This window comes from Adiantum capillus-veneris, chromosome 24 (genome assembly GCF_014529385.1).
Source record: "Adiantum capillus-veneris isolate H3 chromosome 24, ASM1452938v2, whole genome shotgun sequence".
NCBI classification, from domain to species: Eukaryota; Viridiplantae; Streptophyta; class Polypodiopsida; order Polypodiales; family Pteridaceae; genus Adiantum; species Adiantum capillus-veneris.
Window position 1 is genome coordinate 10,217,084 of NC_140954.1, and position 16,239 is coordinate 10,233,322.

Sequence of the window (16,239 nt, forward strand, 5' to 3'; positions counted from 1 at the left end):
ACATGGACAGAGGTTTCAGTAATACTTTTGCAGGCTATCTAGACTTGTGCAACAGCCTGCATTCCATCATGCATTGCTATAGACCGTGCACAGAGTATAGGAGCCATGTAAGTATGCGCGAAGTCGGTAGTAGCTTCCACACTGCAATGCTCTTCAAACTACGTTGGTTCTTTCTCTACAACTACTTATCCTTTGCTCCAAGGCAGCTCCTGCGCCCCCTACCACATGCTGAGGATTCACTTCCATTAGCCGTTCCACGGCCTTGGCCAAGGATCAAGAGGGCTCGGTATAGGAGCCATGTGATGGCTACATACAGAGGACTGCACAAAGTATAGGAGCCATGTCACAAATGCGAGCGCATAGGAATATAGAATAGACTCGAATAAATAGAATTTATCACTTAATACTGAAGCTAGAGTATATAGAGAGAAATAGATAAAGGGAGAGAGATAGAGAGTGAGAAGATTGACACAGTACTGGGGACCAGAAGATGGGCTGGTCCCCCCCCCCCCCCCCTTAATAGTATCTTTATTACTGAGGAGAAACTATACAAGCACTTGACCCGAACGTATTACCACGTTCGTTCTAGAATAAGACTTGATGGTTCCTGGAAGCCTTGGCTTCCTATTCCTAGGGCAAAACCCTATTCCAAGGAACTTCGGTTCCTTATTCCAAATCCTCGAGAATCAAGGTTCTCGCCTCTGGATCTCACTTCCAGACTCAAAGGCATGGCATCCTTGCAACTTTTTTCCGACTCTGTTTCCAGAGTCCTCTTCTTGCAGAACAACTTTCCAGAGAAAATCCTCTCTTCCAATCCTACACACAAAAGAGGTGCGTTCTCGGGTTCCTTCTCGTAAATTAGCCCCATCTACGACGTTTATGGGCTGAAAACAGAGAAAAATAGCAACTTGTCGCGATGGAAACACGCTCCGTAGGCAGTTCTTCGCGAGGGAACTCACGCACTGGGTCTTGGCGACATCTGGTACACTTGGGGCAGCCATGGGCATCAGCGGCAACGTCTTCTTTGCGGCTGAAATCTGCAGCAGCATCTCCTCCTTGCGAAAACTGATCTTCCCTCTCCGAGAGGGGGTGTGATGCTTTTATAGCTCCCTGGCCACGGCAAAGATAGGAGAGCATTGGCTGCTCGCGTAGAAATCGCGGCCGTTTTTCGTTTTTTATGTTTTTTTGTTGGGGTTCTGCTAGAAAAAGAGAGAGAAAAATGCTAGCTGGTTTATACTGCTTTATTTAATCATAGGCTGCCCACTTATTAAGTGGGCGGCCAGTCACGTTAAAAAATGGTCTGAATCTGTCCAAAAACTCAAGAAAACCTTATAAGTTAAAAACAATGCTTTCACAGCACTTCTCAGGCCTCCCTCGATGCAATCACATGCACAGTTGCAATGCACACATAGACTTCCTGGCGGGAAAGCATCTGCTTTCCCGAAAAGCAATTCCACTTCCTTAGAAAGCATCTGTTTTTCCTCGAAGTTTCCTTTGAACCCATCTTCATTCAAGTGCTTGCTTTTCCTTATGCACAATTCCAACACAATTCAGAATGTCCTCTCAAATTCGTTCAAATGATGAAGTAAACAAAAAGACTAGATTTCATCAATTTGGAAATGGCCCTCATTCTTCAATGTGGCCTTTCTGGCCCAATAATCGACCCTGGCGCAGTTCTTGTGGTACCAAGGGATCCCCAAGAGGACGTCACACCTCTCCAGAGCCATGATATAAATGTTCTCATGCCCTGGCAATGCAACCGAAGTTTGCCTATGACAGCTGTAATGGTGACATCACACCTTGGTGCCGCTAAGACTGCTTCCATTGATGGTCCCATTTTTTCAGGCGTTATTCCAAGTCAAGCCGCCAATTCCGGTGAGATGAAGTTGGCCTTGGTTTCTCCATCAAAGAAGATAAGGACTTCTTGATCTTGTATTGTGCCCCACACTCTGCATAGCTTGGTACTCTCATCTTTTTGCGCTATGCTCGTCCCCACAAAATCTGGACCCATACTTGCCTTTGTCTTCCCTTTCTTTGCACGCTCATTTGCTGATTTAGAAGTTTCTGGTTTGTCCTCAACATGCCCGTTTGGTGCTTTGTTTGGGCACTTCGCAAGAATCGCCACAATTGTAACACTGCCCTCTTTATAGTACTCGACACACTGCTCTATTGATAATTTTGGGCTAGTGGGTTTCTTCTTTTGCGGCTTGCCCTTCTTGTTGTTGCAGTTGGACGATTTGTTCCCTGCTGAAGCGGGTATTGGCTCGTCTATAGGATAAGTTAGAAGGGTTAGAGGAGAGCTTGTGTGGAGAGAGAGTAAAGGAGAGCTTCAAAGTGGGTAGAAGAGGGAGAGGAGAGCTTCAAAGTTCAAACTTGAGCCTTGAGCTTGAGGGAAATGGAATGAGCTTGAGCCTTGAGCTTGAGGGAAATGGAATGAGCATTGAGCATTGAGACTATGAGTATTAAGAGGCCCAAGGGAGCCTTTTATAGCCTCCCAAGGGCCAAGGCTTAAAAAATATGGCAGTTGGGGCTGCACAGAGCCGTTGCAAACGATCAAAAACGGTCACTTTTTTGAATCCGACCCCTGCCGTCCCCGTCCGGTCCGTCCGGCCCCGACCGTCCCCGGTCCGTCCCCCCTGCGACCCACCCGTCCGGCCCGTTTTCCGTCCGTCCCTCGGCGCTCCCAGCCGTTCCCGGCCCGGTTACGGCCGTTCCCCGGCCCTAGGGCCCGTCCCCCCCGTCCCCTGTAACTATGTTTTTACTGCTTTGCTTTATTCTCTCATGAGAAAGAGAGCCAGAGAGAGGGAAGCCTCTCCTGTTTTATTTTCACAAAGCTTTTAAGCTTTAGATTTTCAGCTTTTGGGGCTGTGCTTTTTAGCATCCCTTGTAAATTCTTTAAATTGGTCTTTTAAGCTCCCACTCTACAGAGCATCTGGACGCAGAGTCTGAGAGTGAGACCCGAAGGCTCGCTTATTGCAGATTAATATAAAAAAAAATACCGAAAGGGACGCCAGTCTTTGGGATCGATATCTCTACGCACGGAACTCCGTCGGGCCAGTGTTAAATCAATTGTGAATTGTGAACCGTTTTGAAGTGGTTATTTGGTGTTGTCATGGTAGATTCTTGACTTGGAGTGTCCAAGTTTGTTATAGTGGTATCAGAGCAATGCCGATTTCTCTTTTACGGGAAATCCAATCCCAAATTTTTTTTTTTCTGCAGCACCTATGGCTTCCCGCAAGAACCAGTTGACTCCCTCTGCATCCGGAGATGCGGCAAGGGATCACAACGAAGATTCTGGCAAGGAGTATGGCCCGCCTCGGCCTACCTACTCAGGCGGAGTGTCGAGAGATGGAGCGTCGTCAATTGATCGGCGATGAAACAAAGATGATGCTCAATTTTGCGAAGGACCCAAAATTTGCAAAATATATGAGCGAGACTTCTTTTCAGGAAGTGCATGGGCAGTGGCAAAAAACCAGAACACCACCCCCAAAACCCGCTCTCAAGAAACCTTCTGTTCACAAAAAATATTCAGAGAAAGAAATAGAAGAGGTGGTTGATGCACGGATTGCTCAGCTTTTTGATGCGCAAAACAAAGCTAAAAAGCACTGCAAAAAGCAGAAGAAAGGCACTGACTTCCCGGGTTATTTGGGTCGTCAGTCGACATTTGAAAAGGCAAAGAAACAGAAGAAGCGTGTTCGATTTGAAGAAGTACCCATTTCTTCTTCTTCTTCTTCTAACAGTTCTTCTAGCTCATTTGACTCGAGCGAAGAAGACCGCAAAGGCAAAAAGCGAAGCAAGAAACAACGCTTCGGAAAGGGTGAGAAAAAGGCAAAGAAGTCTAAACCTCACTCCGTGAGTGACAGTTCTACAGAGGACTCGTCTACAGACAGTTCAGACTCTGGTGAGAGCAACTTTTATGCAAAGAAGAAGAATTTTTACAAAGCCAACCAGTATGACTTTCTCGAAGACAAAAGCAAGAAAGTCCGAGAGTTTAAGGAAGGTGGACAATCAATTAAATTTGACACGTTTTCTGGTTATAGAGATGCTTCGAAGGCTTTGTCTTTTGTACAGCAGTTTGACATCGCTTTCGCGGGAGGACATTACTCAGAGCACTCTAAGATTCGGAGAGCTGCCTCTTACTTTAAGGGCAATGCTCGAACTTGGTGGTCCACGCTTCTATTAAACAAGACTGCGCCAGTTAAATGGCTGAAATTCAAGAGTCTTTTTATTTCTTCTTGGTTGACTCGAGAGTATGAACGGGATATCCGAACTGCTTGGAACGATCTTCGGATGACCAAGAAAGATACAGTGGACGCTTATTACGAGATATTTTGGAGCTCTTTTCTACCCGCCTCTTCATTTAAGAAGATCTCGTTCAAGGAACATATTGAGTGGTTTACCTTGGGTCTACCTATAGAGATCCAAGATCACTACTCGGAACAGAAGTCAGCTTCTATTCAAAAGTTGATGAGTCATGCGAAACGGGGTTTTGCCATTCACTCCGGCAGTTTGACCTACCCCACCGATGAGATCATGCCACAAAGAGCTGAACAGACTTCACCAAATGAAAGTAGAAAGAGAAAGAGCAACTCAGAAAAGAAAGATGCACGACCCAAGCTTACTCCTCAGGAGAGAGCTCGCTTCATCAAGGAGGGGAAGTGCATTGGATGCAGGGAACCTTGACATATCTCCACGAAGTGCCCTTACAAGGCACCGAATGAACAAGATGAAGAAAGGCCAGAAAGTTCTAAAGCAGCTAAGAGACGTTGCAGAAAAGGTAGATAAAAAGCAGAACTGGTACCACATTGCGTGGGGCCTGAACCGAACCAAATGAATGAAAGTACAAACTTTGCCGCTCTTGGGGCAAAGTGAAGGATCAGGAAGCTCTTTTGAAGGAGCCAAGGCCAACTTCTTTTCACTTGGAATTGGCAGCTCGATTTGGAATTACGCCCGACAGGGCTAAGGCCATAGGCGGAGGTAGTTCGAGTGGCACCCGGACGGGATGTTGCCATTACACCGAGCATTCGCAAACTTCGTTTGCAATGACAGGGGTGTTCAGGGCACGCGAGTGACGTTCTACTCGAAATCCCTTGGTACCACAAGAACTACGCCGCGGTTGACTATCGGGCCGAGAAAAGAACCTTGACAAATGAAGGGCTCAGAGATTGTACTTGATGAACTTCAGTTTCATTACTCATTCTTTTTAGGAGAGAACTGAACGATGGATAAAGGTCGAATATGTTTTGACCTGAACAAAACAACGCCAAGATTTTTCTCCACACTCATGCCGATTGCTTTTTTGAGGGCCTGAGGATCATGCCATGGATCTGATACCTGGAAGCACGCCACCGAACTTACCGTGTGAGCCGAGCACAGAATAAAGAGATTATGAACCAAGTGAAAGACCTCTTGGAAAAGGGTCTTGTCCAGCCTAGTACTTGACCGTATTGCTCTCCAGTGTTGTTGGTTTTGAAGAAAGACGGATCTTGGAGAATGTGCATCGATTCTAGAGCTCTCAACAAAATCACCATCAAGAACAGATTTCCGATTCCTAGGATCGATGATATACTCGATAGATTACAGCGATCCTCATGCTTTAGCAGGATTGATTTGAAGAGTGGATATCATCAGATCATAATCGCGTCGAGAGACGTCTACAAGGCAGGTTTTCGCACGACTTTTGGGTTATTTGAGTTTTTGGTGATGCCTTTTGGCTTTACCAATGCTCTTGCGACATTTAACCGGATGATGGACACGATTTTTCGAGAGTATAGGCTATTTGTTGGCACTTTCTTTGACGATATCATTATTTTCTCCAAGAATGAGGCAGAACATAGAGATCATTTGCTTCAGGTCTTTCAGGCATTATGAGATCACAAGTTAGTGATTAATGCAAAGAAAAGTGAATTTTTCCTACCAAAGATACACTTTTTGGGACACATTCTGTCAGCAGTAGGAGTGCAAATGGATCCGGCCAAGATAGAGACTATCCGTGATTGGCCCGATTTGAAGAATGTCCATGAAGTTAGAAGCTTCTTGGGACTATGTTTGTACTACAGGCGGTTCATTCGAAAGTTTGTAGAGGTTGCTTCCCCTTTGCATATCTTGACACAGAAAGGAGTCCCTTTCTCGTGGGGACCCACAGAGGTGACTGCCTTTCAGACTTTGAAAGAGAAATTGACTACGGGACCAGTTTTGACTCTGCCGGACTTGCAGAAGTCTTTTGTGATGCTTGTGGTCGTAGTCTGGGTGCGGTTTTAATGCAAGAAGGCCATGTCATTGCTTACGAGAGCCGATTGTTCTCAAGGCCGGAAATGACAGCACAAATTTATGAGAAAGAGCTTTTGGCTGTTATCCATGCTCTTACTCAATGACGGCATTACCTACTCGGAGCGGATTTTACTGCCTTTACAGATCATCAGAGTTTGCGCTGCTTCTTGTCACAGAAGCAACTATCGGAAAAGCAGATACGGTGGGCGAACATCTTGTCAGAGTTTCACTTCCTGATTGTCCATGTTCACGGACAGAAGAATATGGTGGCAGATCCTTTGTCCCGAAAGCCGTTGGTTCTGGCTATTTCCGCTATACACCATAGAAGCTTCGAGGATATGGTCGACCAGTATGCCAGAGATACAGATTTTACAGACGTTTTCACACGGATACGGGATAGGGAGACAATAGCGGGATATTCCATTCGGGATGGCTACTTGATGAGAAAAACCATGTTGTGCGTTACACAGCCGTTGAGGGAAAAGGTTATGACTGAATGCCACTGTCCACCTTGTACGGGTCACCGCGGCATCGCTACGACCATGAAAGGGGTAGAGAGATATTTCTTTTGGCCGAGACTCGAGAAGAATGTGGAAGAGTTTGTGAGCAGTTGTTTGGTATGCCAGAAGGTCAAGTTTGACAGGCATAAAGCACAGGGATTGTTACAGCCTTTGCCCATACCCACCCACCCACCCTTGGGAAAGTATTCCAATGGATTTAATTTTTATCTTCCGAGAACACAGAGGGGTGTTATTGACAGATTTAACAAGCAGGCTCATTTCATTCCAGTGAAGAAAACAGTCAAGCCGGATCGCTTAGCGAGACTGTTTGTGGCCCAGATTTTCAGATTACAAAGCATGCCTGAGACGATTGTCTCCGACAGGGACTCCAAATTTACGAGTTTGTTTTGGAAGGCAATTTGGGAGAACATTGGCACGCGGTTGCAGTTCTCGTCATCGTTCCACCCGCAGACTGACGGGCAATCTGAGGTTGCCAATTCAGTGGTTTTAGATTTATTGAAGTCTTATATCTTGGATCAGAAGATCAATGGGAAAAGTATCCACCTTTGGTGGAATTTGCCTACAATAACACGATACACTCTTCAACGGGGAAGGCGCCATTTGAGATTGTTAAAGGTGTTGCGAAGGTTCCACCCTTCCTAAGCACGAAAGATAAGGTTTTTGAAGCGGATGAGTATACGCACGACTTAGACACGGCTTTTGCCAAGGTCCGCGAGGCTTTGCAGAAATATCAAGAACGACAGAAAAAGGCAGCGGATCGTCATCGTCGCGATTTGAAATTGAAGGAGGATGATTGGGTGCTCTTATGTTTTGGGAAGGTATGACCGAGAAAGAAAACAAAGGGGAAAGGAGCGGCTTCTTTGTAAGCTTAGCATGACACAGTGTGGACCTTTCCAGGTTTTCCAAAAAGATGAATGATATCTCCTTTGGACTGAAGCTACCAGAATACTTGGAGGATTCACAATGTTTTTCATGTGCGTCTCTTGAAGCCTTTTGAAGCCGATGTGCTTGATGATGAACAACCTGAAATGGACGAAAACGAGCAGATACTCGCTCCAGAACAAACATTGGCACAGAAAGAAAGTAAGAAGGTAATGCGAACGGACGGTTCTGGTTAAATTCAAGACCTACTTCTCATTGGATGCGAAGCGAATGGAGGAGGAAGACCTAGCAGATATTCCTCAGAATGTGAATCTTTACCTTGAAGCTTTTGGTTTAGCATAGTCTATTCCAAATGGAACCCAGAATTCAGCTTGGCCGGAGATCTGGTGCAGTGGGATGCACAAGAGGGGAGTTACGCCGCTCCTTTGTCAACAGATGCCTCGATTTTTGCAGACTCCAGTCACTGATGTCTCTTTTCGCTTCAGGGATACTGAGAGCTGACAGTATTTTGTTGAATGACTTTAAGAAATGGAATTCCGGAAAATATGAAATTGACTTGTTCTTGACTTGTTTAAGTACAGGAAGTGATAGACAAAATGACTGCAACATTTTGGTCTAATTGATCTCGAATAGACATGGTTGCAATAGGGGTTAGTCAATCAGGCATCGATGAGGTCCCGACTGGATCTAGATGCGATTGCTAGCTACATTGCCGATAAATCATGGTCTAAGATTCGAATAAATGTTGAATGTCATGTGATGTCCTGTGATGTCTTGTGATGTGATTGTCGATTGGTACGCGTGGTAGATGTGTGTTCCTAGTACGTAGGTGCTAACAGTCAGTGTCTGCTAAGACAGTATATGGCCTCTGTCTGTTTTGCAGGCGTAATCGAGGGCGCTTACAATGCTTTCAAGAGGGGGGTATGCCACAAAGTGATGACGTGGCAAAACCCTAATCCTAACTGGCTACCCAATCCAAATGCTAACGCGGTTGGCTGTACGGTAGCTCGGAAATGGCGGAGACACGTGGCAGCTGTACGGACACCCGCAAATCGCGGCGGATTTTCCGGCAGCTTTTGCGTGGACAATTAACGGCGGCTTTTGGGCATTGCTTTTGGCTACACAATGGGCAAGAGAGAGAGAGAGAGAGAGAGAGAGAGAGAGAGAGAGAGAGAGAGAGAGAGAGCTTTTTATTGCTTTGCTTTATTCTCTCATGAGAAAGAGAGCCAAAGAGAGGGAAGCCTCTCTTGCTTTATTTTAACAAAGCTTTTAAGCTTTTGATTTTCAGCTTTTGGGGCTCTGCTTTTTAGCATCCCTTGTAAATTCTTTAAATTGGCCTTTTGGGCTCCCACTCTGCAGAGCATTTGGACGCAGAGTCTGAGAGTGAGACCCGAAGGCTCGCTTGTACTTTTTTTTTTCCGAAAAAGATCTTTCTATTAAAATCACCTCAAGGGCACAGACCCCAAGGTAGAATTACATCAGAATAATAAAGAGAACATAGATGGTATCACCAAAAGATAAAAATCCTAGGGCAATCTAAGAAACAAGATTGCCTCAAATCAAGGCTAATTATGGGGATTAAGTCTGAAGACCTCCTAGGCGTCTTCAGAGACTTCTCCTCAGCAGACTTCTTAGCAATTTCTACCAAAGAAGGAAAATGCCGCTCATAAGCTGAATTTATGCCTTCAGAACTACAGCTGATATCCAAATCTGTGCCCTGAGAAATAGGTGGCAGATCATGTAGAGCTGGTGAAGAGGTATCCGAGGAGAGAGACGAAGCATCTGCTCTGCGTCTATACACAAGCTTTGGAGCCTCTGCCTCCTAGCTCGTCGTTTTCTTTTCTTCGCTTCCTTCCTTCTAGATTTCTCTGCTTCACTTCTTCTTCTTATCATACAAGCTTCCAATCCCCCATTCGCATGAAGTGCCTCTTGTTTTGAAGCTTGTTGCCTTTGATCAGGAGATATCCTGCGGCGGCAGGTACAAGCTGCAGCAACATGGCCTTTTCTACCACAAACAAAGCAGTGGCCAGGAAGACCAATGAACTTTGAAGAAAACCCTCTGTAGAATTTCGCCCCCATGGATGGTTAGGAGCGAAATAAATTGCGGACGGTTCTTCGCCAAGGATGGGTAGAGCACCATCCTTATGGAGATTGTGCGATCCTCATCTTTAGGAATCATAGCATCTCCAACCACAAAGCCCAAACATCTCCCAATTTCATTAACATGCGGAGCAAATTCTGGAAGAAGTCCTGGAAATCTAGCTATAACTACAGTTCCACCTTCAAGTCCATTTAGGTCCATTCCGTGTGTCCATCTGGCAAGAAAACCTATAGCAAAATGAAAGTCCACAGGGCTTTGCGCTAGCACCTCCATGGCTTGATTTGTAGACACGAACTGCACCCTGAAGAAGCCTATCCCGAGAGGGGAGACATTCACAATCTTAAAGTTGACGTGTAATAGGCTATAGCGAAGCTTGAAAGTAGTCCTTCAATAGCCTTGCTGAGCATAAACTTCCGACCACTTTACAGGCCAAGGAACAGGACTCCAAGCTCACAGTAGATTCGTGAATGGCGCGTAAGGTGTCACAAGAGAGATGAATACCTATTGCAGAAGCCGAAGGGGGGGGTCGGAGGGCCTCTGAAGGGTCTCCTGAAAAGGTTCCTCGAAGAGGAACGTCCGGCTCTGCGATATTCAGCTCAATCCCGACATTAAAGCTTTCCATCTCAGTCCCCGACCTGTGTAGCTGTAGAAAAAAAAAGGGGGGGGGGGGGGGGGGGGGGGGGGGGGGGGGGGGGGGGGGGGGGGGGGGGGGGGGGGGGGGGGGGGGGGGGGGGGGGGGGGGGGGGGGGGGGGGGGGGGGGGGGGGGGGGGGGGGGGGGGGGTGGGGGGGGTGGGGGAGGGGGATGGCAGGGGGAGGGCGAGGAGGCAAGGGGAGGGGGGGCTAGGGCGAAGAGAGTGAGGGCGAGGAAAGGGGGGGGGGAGGGGGCGAGCAGGTAGGGAGAGAGACGACACAGCTTCACAGGCGAGGGCACCAGCGCGCGGCTCTAAGTTAGAGAACCAGGCTCGCTTGTACTTTGAGTTGCAAATTAATGTAAAAAGAAATACCGAAAGGGGCGCCAGTCTTTGGGGCCAATATTTCTAGGCACGAAACTCCGCCGAGCCAGTGTTAAATCAATTGTGAACTGTTAAATGTTTTGAAGTGGTTATTTGGTGTTATCGTGGTAGATTCATAACTTGGAGTGTCCAATTTTGTTACAGTAGGACTTCTTCTTTTGTTACTTGTTCTTCTTAGGGTTTTAGGCCCCTCGGCCGGCATTTGCAAGTTGACTCCATTCTTCAGGGCTTTGACACGTCAACAGTTTGTTACATTCCCCCTTCTTGAAAGAGAGTAATCGTCTGCGATTACAGCATATCTGCAAAACAACTCAAGTTCGCTCAAAAATTACAGCATATCTGCAAAACAACTCAAGTTAGCTCAAAAATTTCCGAGGGACATTCAGTTTGCTCTTTTTGTTAAGGAGTTAGCTTCTCCTTTCGCCTCTTCTGATCAAGGAGTTAGCTTTTCCTTTCATCCAGATCGGAACTCTTGATATTCTGGCTAGTAAAATTAGCCATCACACCCAGACCGTACTAATGTTCCATGGGTGTCTTGATGCACTAAAATTACATACCCAAGCAATCTCATCCAATTAAGAATATTCAGTAGTTGGCACATCACAATGCAACACAAATGCTTACATATGCATGTTACAAGACATAGAAACATAAAGCCGCCGATGAACACTCCCCCCGCAAATAACCATCTTGGTCAGGGCCATGAGTTGTTCAACGACTTCCTCATCACTCCTCCTGCAAATAACCTAAAAAGGTCCGGGCCATGAGATATACAGGCCTTTTACAACCAAACGCCCCCAGACCGCAGCTTGTGTCGTTTGGAGGTGCTGAGAGTACCACTACTCAGACTTCTTAATACTCCCCCGGTAAATAACCATGTAGGTTCGGGCCATGAGTAACAACACTTTTCAATCATTTAATACTCCCCCCGCAAATAACCACAAGGGTCCGGGCCATGAGTATGAACAAGCATTCTCAAACATCATTTCTCACCCTCCACCAGAGAGTAAAATTACCAATCATTGAAACCAGTATTAAAACCAGAGTCAAACATTTCAAATCGGCACCAAGACAGGTTCAAACAGATACCACAAATTTGAAACAAAGTTTCAAACAATACTTTCTCAAACAAAGTTCAAAAGTAGAGCACCAATGAGCATCCTCTGCATCATAATCAAAGTGAGCTTCAATTTCTCCACCCTCTGCATCATAATCAAAGTGCATCTGTTTTAAGAATCCTGGATGGATGAAGTTCTCTATAGCTCCGGGGTCAAAGAAAATAAGGGCTTTGAAGCCATTGACTTTGCCATATGCTCGACACAATTCATTTGTACTTTCAAGGCGTATGCCATAGATGTCAAGTACTAATCAAATAGCCGGTTTAGCTCATTTGGCTGGAGATGGTCCCCGGTTTTTGCGACCGTTGACGGGGAAGTTCGCTCGCGTGTCTGTCAGTGCGTTGGGGACAACCAAAATAGTTATGTCCTGATTGATGCACCTTCTCCAGGAAGCATGCCAGAGAATGAGTCCTAACCTCATATTTAAAGGCCCTTGGCCTGAAAAGCAGTTTTACATGAAAAGCCTTCAAACTCAAAAGCTTTCGGTCCAAAAGCAATGCCAAAAATATGTCAGCGTAAATCACGGAATTCCGTACAGCAGTCAGCGCAAAACGCGGAAATCCGTACAGCCTGCCACGTCATCATGTCGGTGCAATTTCCGGAATTTGATTGTACAACTGCCACGTCATCAGTATTGGCGCAAGTCTTTCTCTGTATGTGTAGGTCCTGCGTTATTTTAATCCTTTATGTCACTTGGGCCCCCATCGGACGGGGTCCCCATAAGTTGGTAGGACTTCTTCTGCTATTACTTGATCTTCTTATGGTTTAGGCCCCTTGGCCGGCATCTGCAAGTTGGCTCCTTTCTTCAGGGCTTTGACACGTCAGCAGTTTGTGACATCTCCCCTTCTTGAAAGAGAGTAATCGTCCGCGATTACAGCATATCTGCAAAACAACTCAAGTTAGCTCAAAAAATTTAGAGAGACATTTCGAGGGACAATCAGTTTGCTCTTTTTGTTAAGGAGTTAGCTTCTCCTTTTGGCTCTTTTGATCAAGGAGTTAGCTTCTCCTTTCGTCCAGATCGGAACTCTTGATATTCCGGCGTAGTAAAATTAGCCATCACACCCAAACCATACCGATCTTCCACGGGTGTCTTGATGCACTAAAATTACATACCCAAGCAATCTCATTTAATTAAGAATATTAAGTGGTTGGCACATCACAATGCAACACAAATGCTCACATATGCATGTTACAAGACAGAAACATAAAGCCGCCGATGAACACTCCTTCCGCATAACTGAACAAGGTCCGGGCCGGGAGATATTCAACGACTCCCTCATCACTCCTCCTGCATAACCTAAAAAGGTCCGGGCCGAGAGATATAGAGGCCTTTTACAACCAAACGCCCCCCCAAACCGCAGCATGTGTCGTTTGGAGGTATTGAGAGTAACCACTGCTTAGACTTCTAATACTCCTCCCGCATAACCATCCAGGTCCGGGCCGGGAGTCAAAAACAACACCTTTCAATCATCATTTCTCACTACTCCACCTGTAGGTAAAAATCACCAATTATTGAAACCAGTATTAAAACCAGAGTCGAACATTTCAAATCGGCACCAAAACAAGTTCAAAACAGATATCATCCATTTCAAACAATTTCAAACAATACTTTCTAGCTATAAAGAAAAATAAGTAGAGAGAGTTCATTCGAGGTTTTGTTCGGACAACCGAACTTTGAGGACGATTGGCTTGTCCTTGTGCATCACGGTGATGGTTCGATTTCGAACCTGGAGAGTCGCATCATTCTTGTCGTGCCAAGGCATGGCCAAGAGAACGTCGCAATTGCCCAACTTCATGATGTGGAAATCAACTTTTCCATGATAATCTTGAATAGTCACTGGAAGAGCACCAATGAACGGTACCACTTTCTGAGTTTGCCCTTTGGCTAGCTCAGCTTCAATTTCTCCACCCTCTGCATCATAAGCAAAGTGCACATTCTTTAAGAATTGTGGATGGATGAAGTTCTCTCTAGCTTCGGAGTCAAAGAAAATAAAGGCTTTGAAGCCATTGACTTTGCCATATGCTCGACACAATTCATTTGTACTCTCAAGGCGTATGCCATAAATATCAAGAACTAGTCCAATAGCGGGTCTAGCTTCTTAGCAGGAGGTGGCGCTGAGGTTTTGTTGACCGTTGGTGCGAGCGTCGGCTCCTCTGGTCTGTTAGTGCGTTTGGGACAATTAGAATGATTATGCCCTGTTTGAAAGCATCCAAAGCATCGACCTTCTTGTAGTAAGGTGTCTCGGCACCCACAAAAGCTACGTCCATTTGGGAGAGCTGAATAGGGCGAGAGCTGAACAATCTCCGTCCATGGGAGATGAGGAGACAACTTGCCGACGCGCGTGCGTACACACACGCAAAGACGAGAGAGATGATGGGTGCTGTCTCTCCTCTACCGATGGCTGTTGAGGAGAAGGGTGCTCTTCACATCCTTGGAGCAAAGGCAGGCGCCGATGGTGCAGAGCTTGACACAAGCTGGGATGAGCAGGACAACACTCATAATACTTGCACCAAGATCTAGCTGCACGCATATAACTGCGCTCTCTCTCTCTCTCTCTCTCTCTCTCTCTCTCTCTCTCTTCCCGACACTGTGTTAGATCCGCCAAGTAGGTGATTGTATCAGTCTGCCTACAAACACACACACACACACACACAAAGGCACGCAGGTTCCTTTGGTTTTTCTCAATGACATTTGAAATTCTCTACGTGAGGATGTTTTCTTTCTTCGCCCTCATCCTGTGCACAGAGAGAGAGAGAGAGAGAGAGAGAGAGAGAGAGAGAGATGTCCGTAGCTTGAGGCTGAGCCACCCGCAAGTAGAGAGAGAGAGAGAGCACTTACTGTGCGCGATGTTGAAGAGTTGTAACATGGAGGTGTTTTTTGTTTTGTAATTTAATACCAAGCTAAGAGCAGCCTTGCAAGAGCTTGATAAGACCCTCTCCCTTTCAATTGATCACGGCGGCTCTCTCTGCATATCTCTCTCAGTTTTCTCTCTAAGCATTGTATTGATAGTAAATTAATTGTAGCTATTATTGGCCAAGAAGGTCACAAGGAAGTGGTAGAGAAAATCGTGCAATTCTTTCATCATCAAATGGTCACTCTCACACTAACTTTTTTAGGTGACATTTCAAGTCATTTCATGCCATACTATATTCATTTGAATATTTCATTATGAAAATGAGCATGTGTGTGTACACGTGCATCTCTCTCTCTCCCCATTAAAGTGTTCAAGAAATATCATTTTTCAGACATATAAAACTTTTTTTCTTGAATTTACTAAGAGGATTTTTAAAAAAATTATATTTAATTTTCAAGTTTTTATATTATTTTTCTTTATTTTGGGACAAAAATTCACTTTTTTCCCTTATAATTCTTTCACCATCAAATGGTTACCCTCACATAACTTTTTTAGGTGACATTTCAAATCATTTCATGCCTTAGTATATTCATTTGAATATTTTCATTATGAAAATGAGCATGCGTGTGTGTACACATGCATCTCTCTCTCTCTCTCTCTCTCTCTCTCTCTCTCTCTCTCTCTCTCTCTCCATTAAAGTGTTCGAGAAATATCATTTTTTCATACATATAAAACTTCTTTTCTTGAATTTACTAAGAGGAATTTTTTAAAAATTAGATTTATTTTTCAAGTTTTTATATTATTTTTTTATATTTTGGGGCAAAAATTCTCCTTTTCCCCTTACTCTCAATTGACATTTTTGAAATTGAAAACGGCACAATATTAAGCTGAGACACATTTTTCATGAACACGAGGTCCATTAACATGTCAAATGTGTTCTAATAATCATTTATTAGAGGAAAAAATGATGCCTTCTTGAGGCCATCGTGAAGTCTTCACCTTGTTTTTAATGTAGGAAAAGAAGCAATCTTACCAATAAAGTTGATTTTTCATGTGAGAGTTTCTAAATTGATTGTGTATTCCACATAAGGACGTATAAGAGAATTTAAGTATTCGTAAATAATTCACTTTACCTTCAAGTTTTATCTTTTAACTAATTGTGCTCTATGCAAATGCTAAGCTATACTATATATACATTAAACAGGGAGGAATTCCGGCCCTGCCTCTAACCACGTGACAAAAGGAGCTTCCTCTCATGGTCCTCACTGCAACCCTAACGACACAATTACGATTGTGTTCATAGATAGATAGAGAGAGAGAGAGAGAGAGAGAGAGAGAGAGGCCGCCGAAGGCGGCCAAAACATTGCAAATGCAACATGGCACACCACCACGAATGTTGCATGCCACGGCTTTAGTCGCCTCTGCATGCTAGACTGTGGGCCATGCACGAGCTGCCTCTCTATACATTGGCCCAACCT

General features: G+C 45.1%; 1 protein-coding gene across 2 annotated transcripts in view; it reads right to left on the reverse strand.

The window, feature by feature from the left end:
* Positions 1-14,908, reverse strand: part of LOC147425927 (inositol polyphosphate multikinase beta-like) — a 70,353-nt gene extending 55,445 nt beyond the window's left edge. Inside the window, exon 1 of one of the 2 annotated variants that reach the window (XM_086499334.1) lies at positions 14,746-14,908. Coding sequence is in view for 1 of the 2 variants with exons in the window: in XM_086499333.1 (XP_086355459.1) it covers positions 13,634-13,650 (17 nt within the window). In the remaining variant the exon portion in view is untranslated. Of the gene's footprint in view, positions 1-13,633; positions 13,663-14,745 lie in introns of those variants that run through there. The other variant, XM_086499333.1, reaches the window with a different exon arrangement.
* Positions 14,909-16,239: the final 1,331 nt, after the last annotated feature.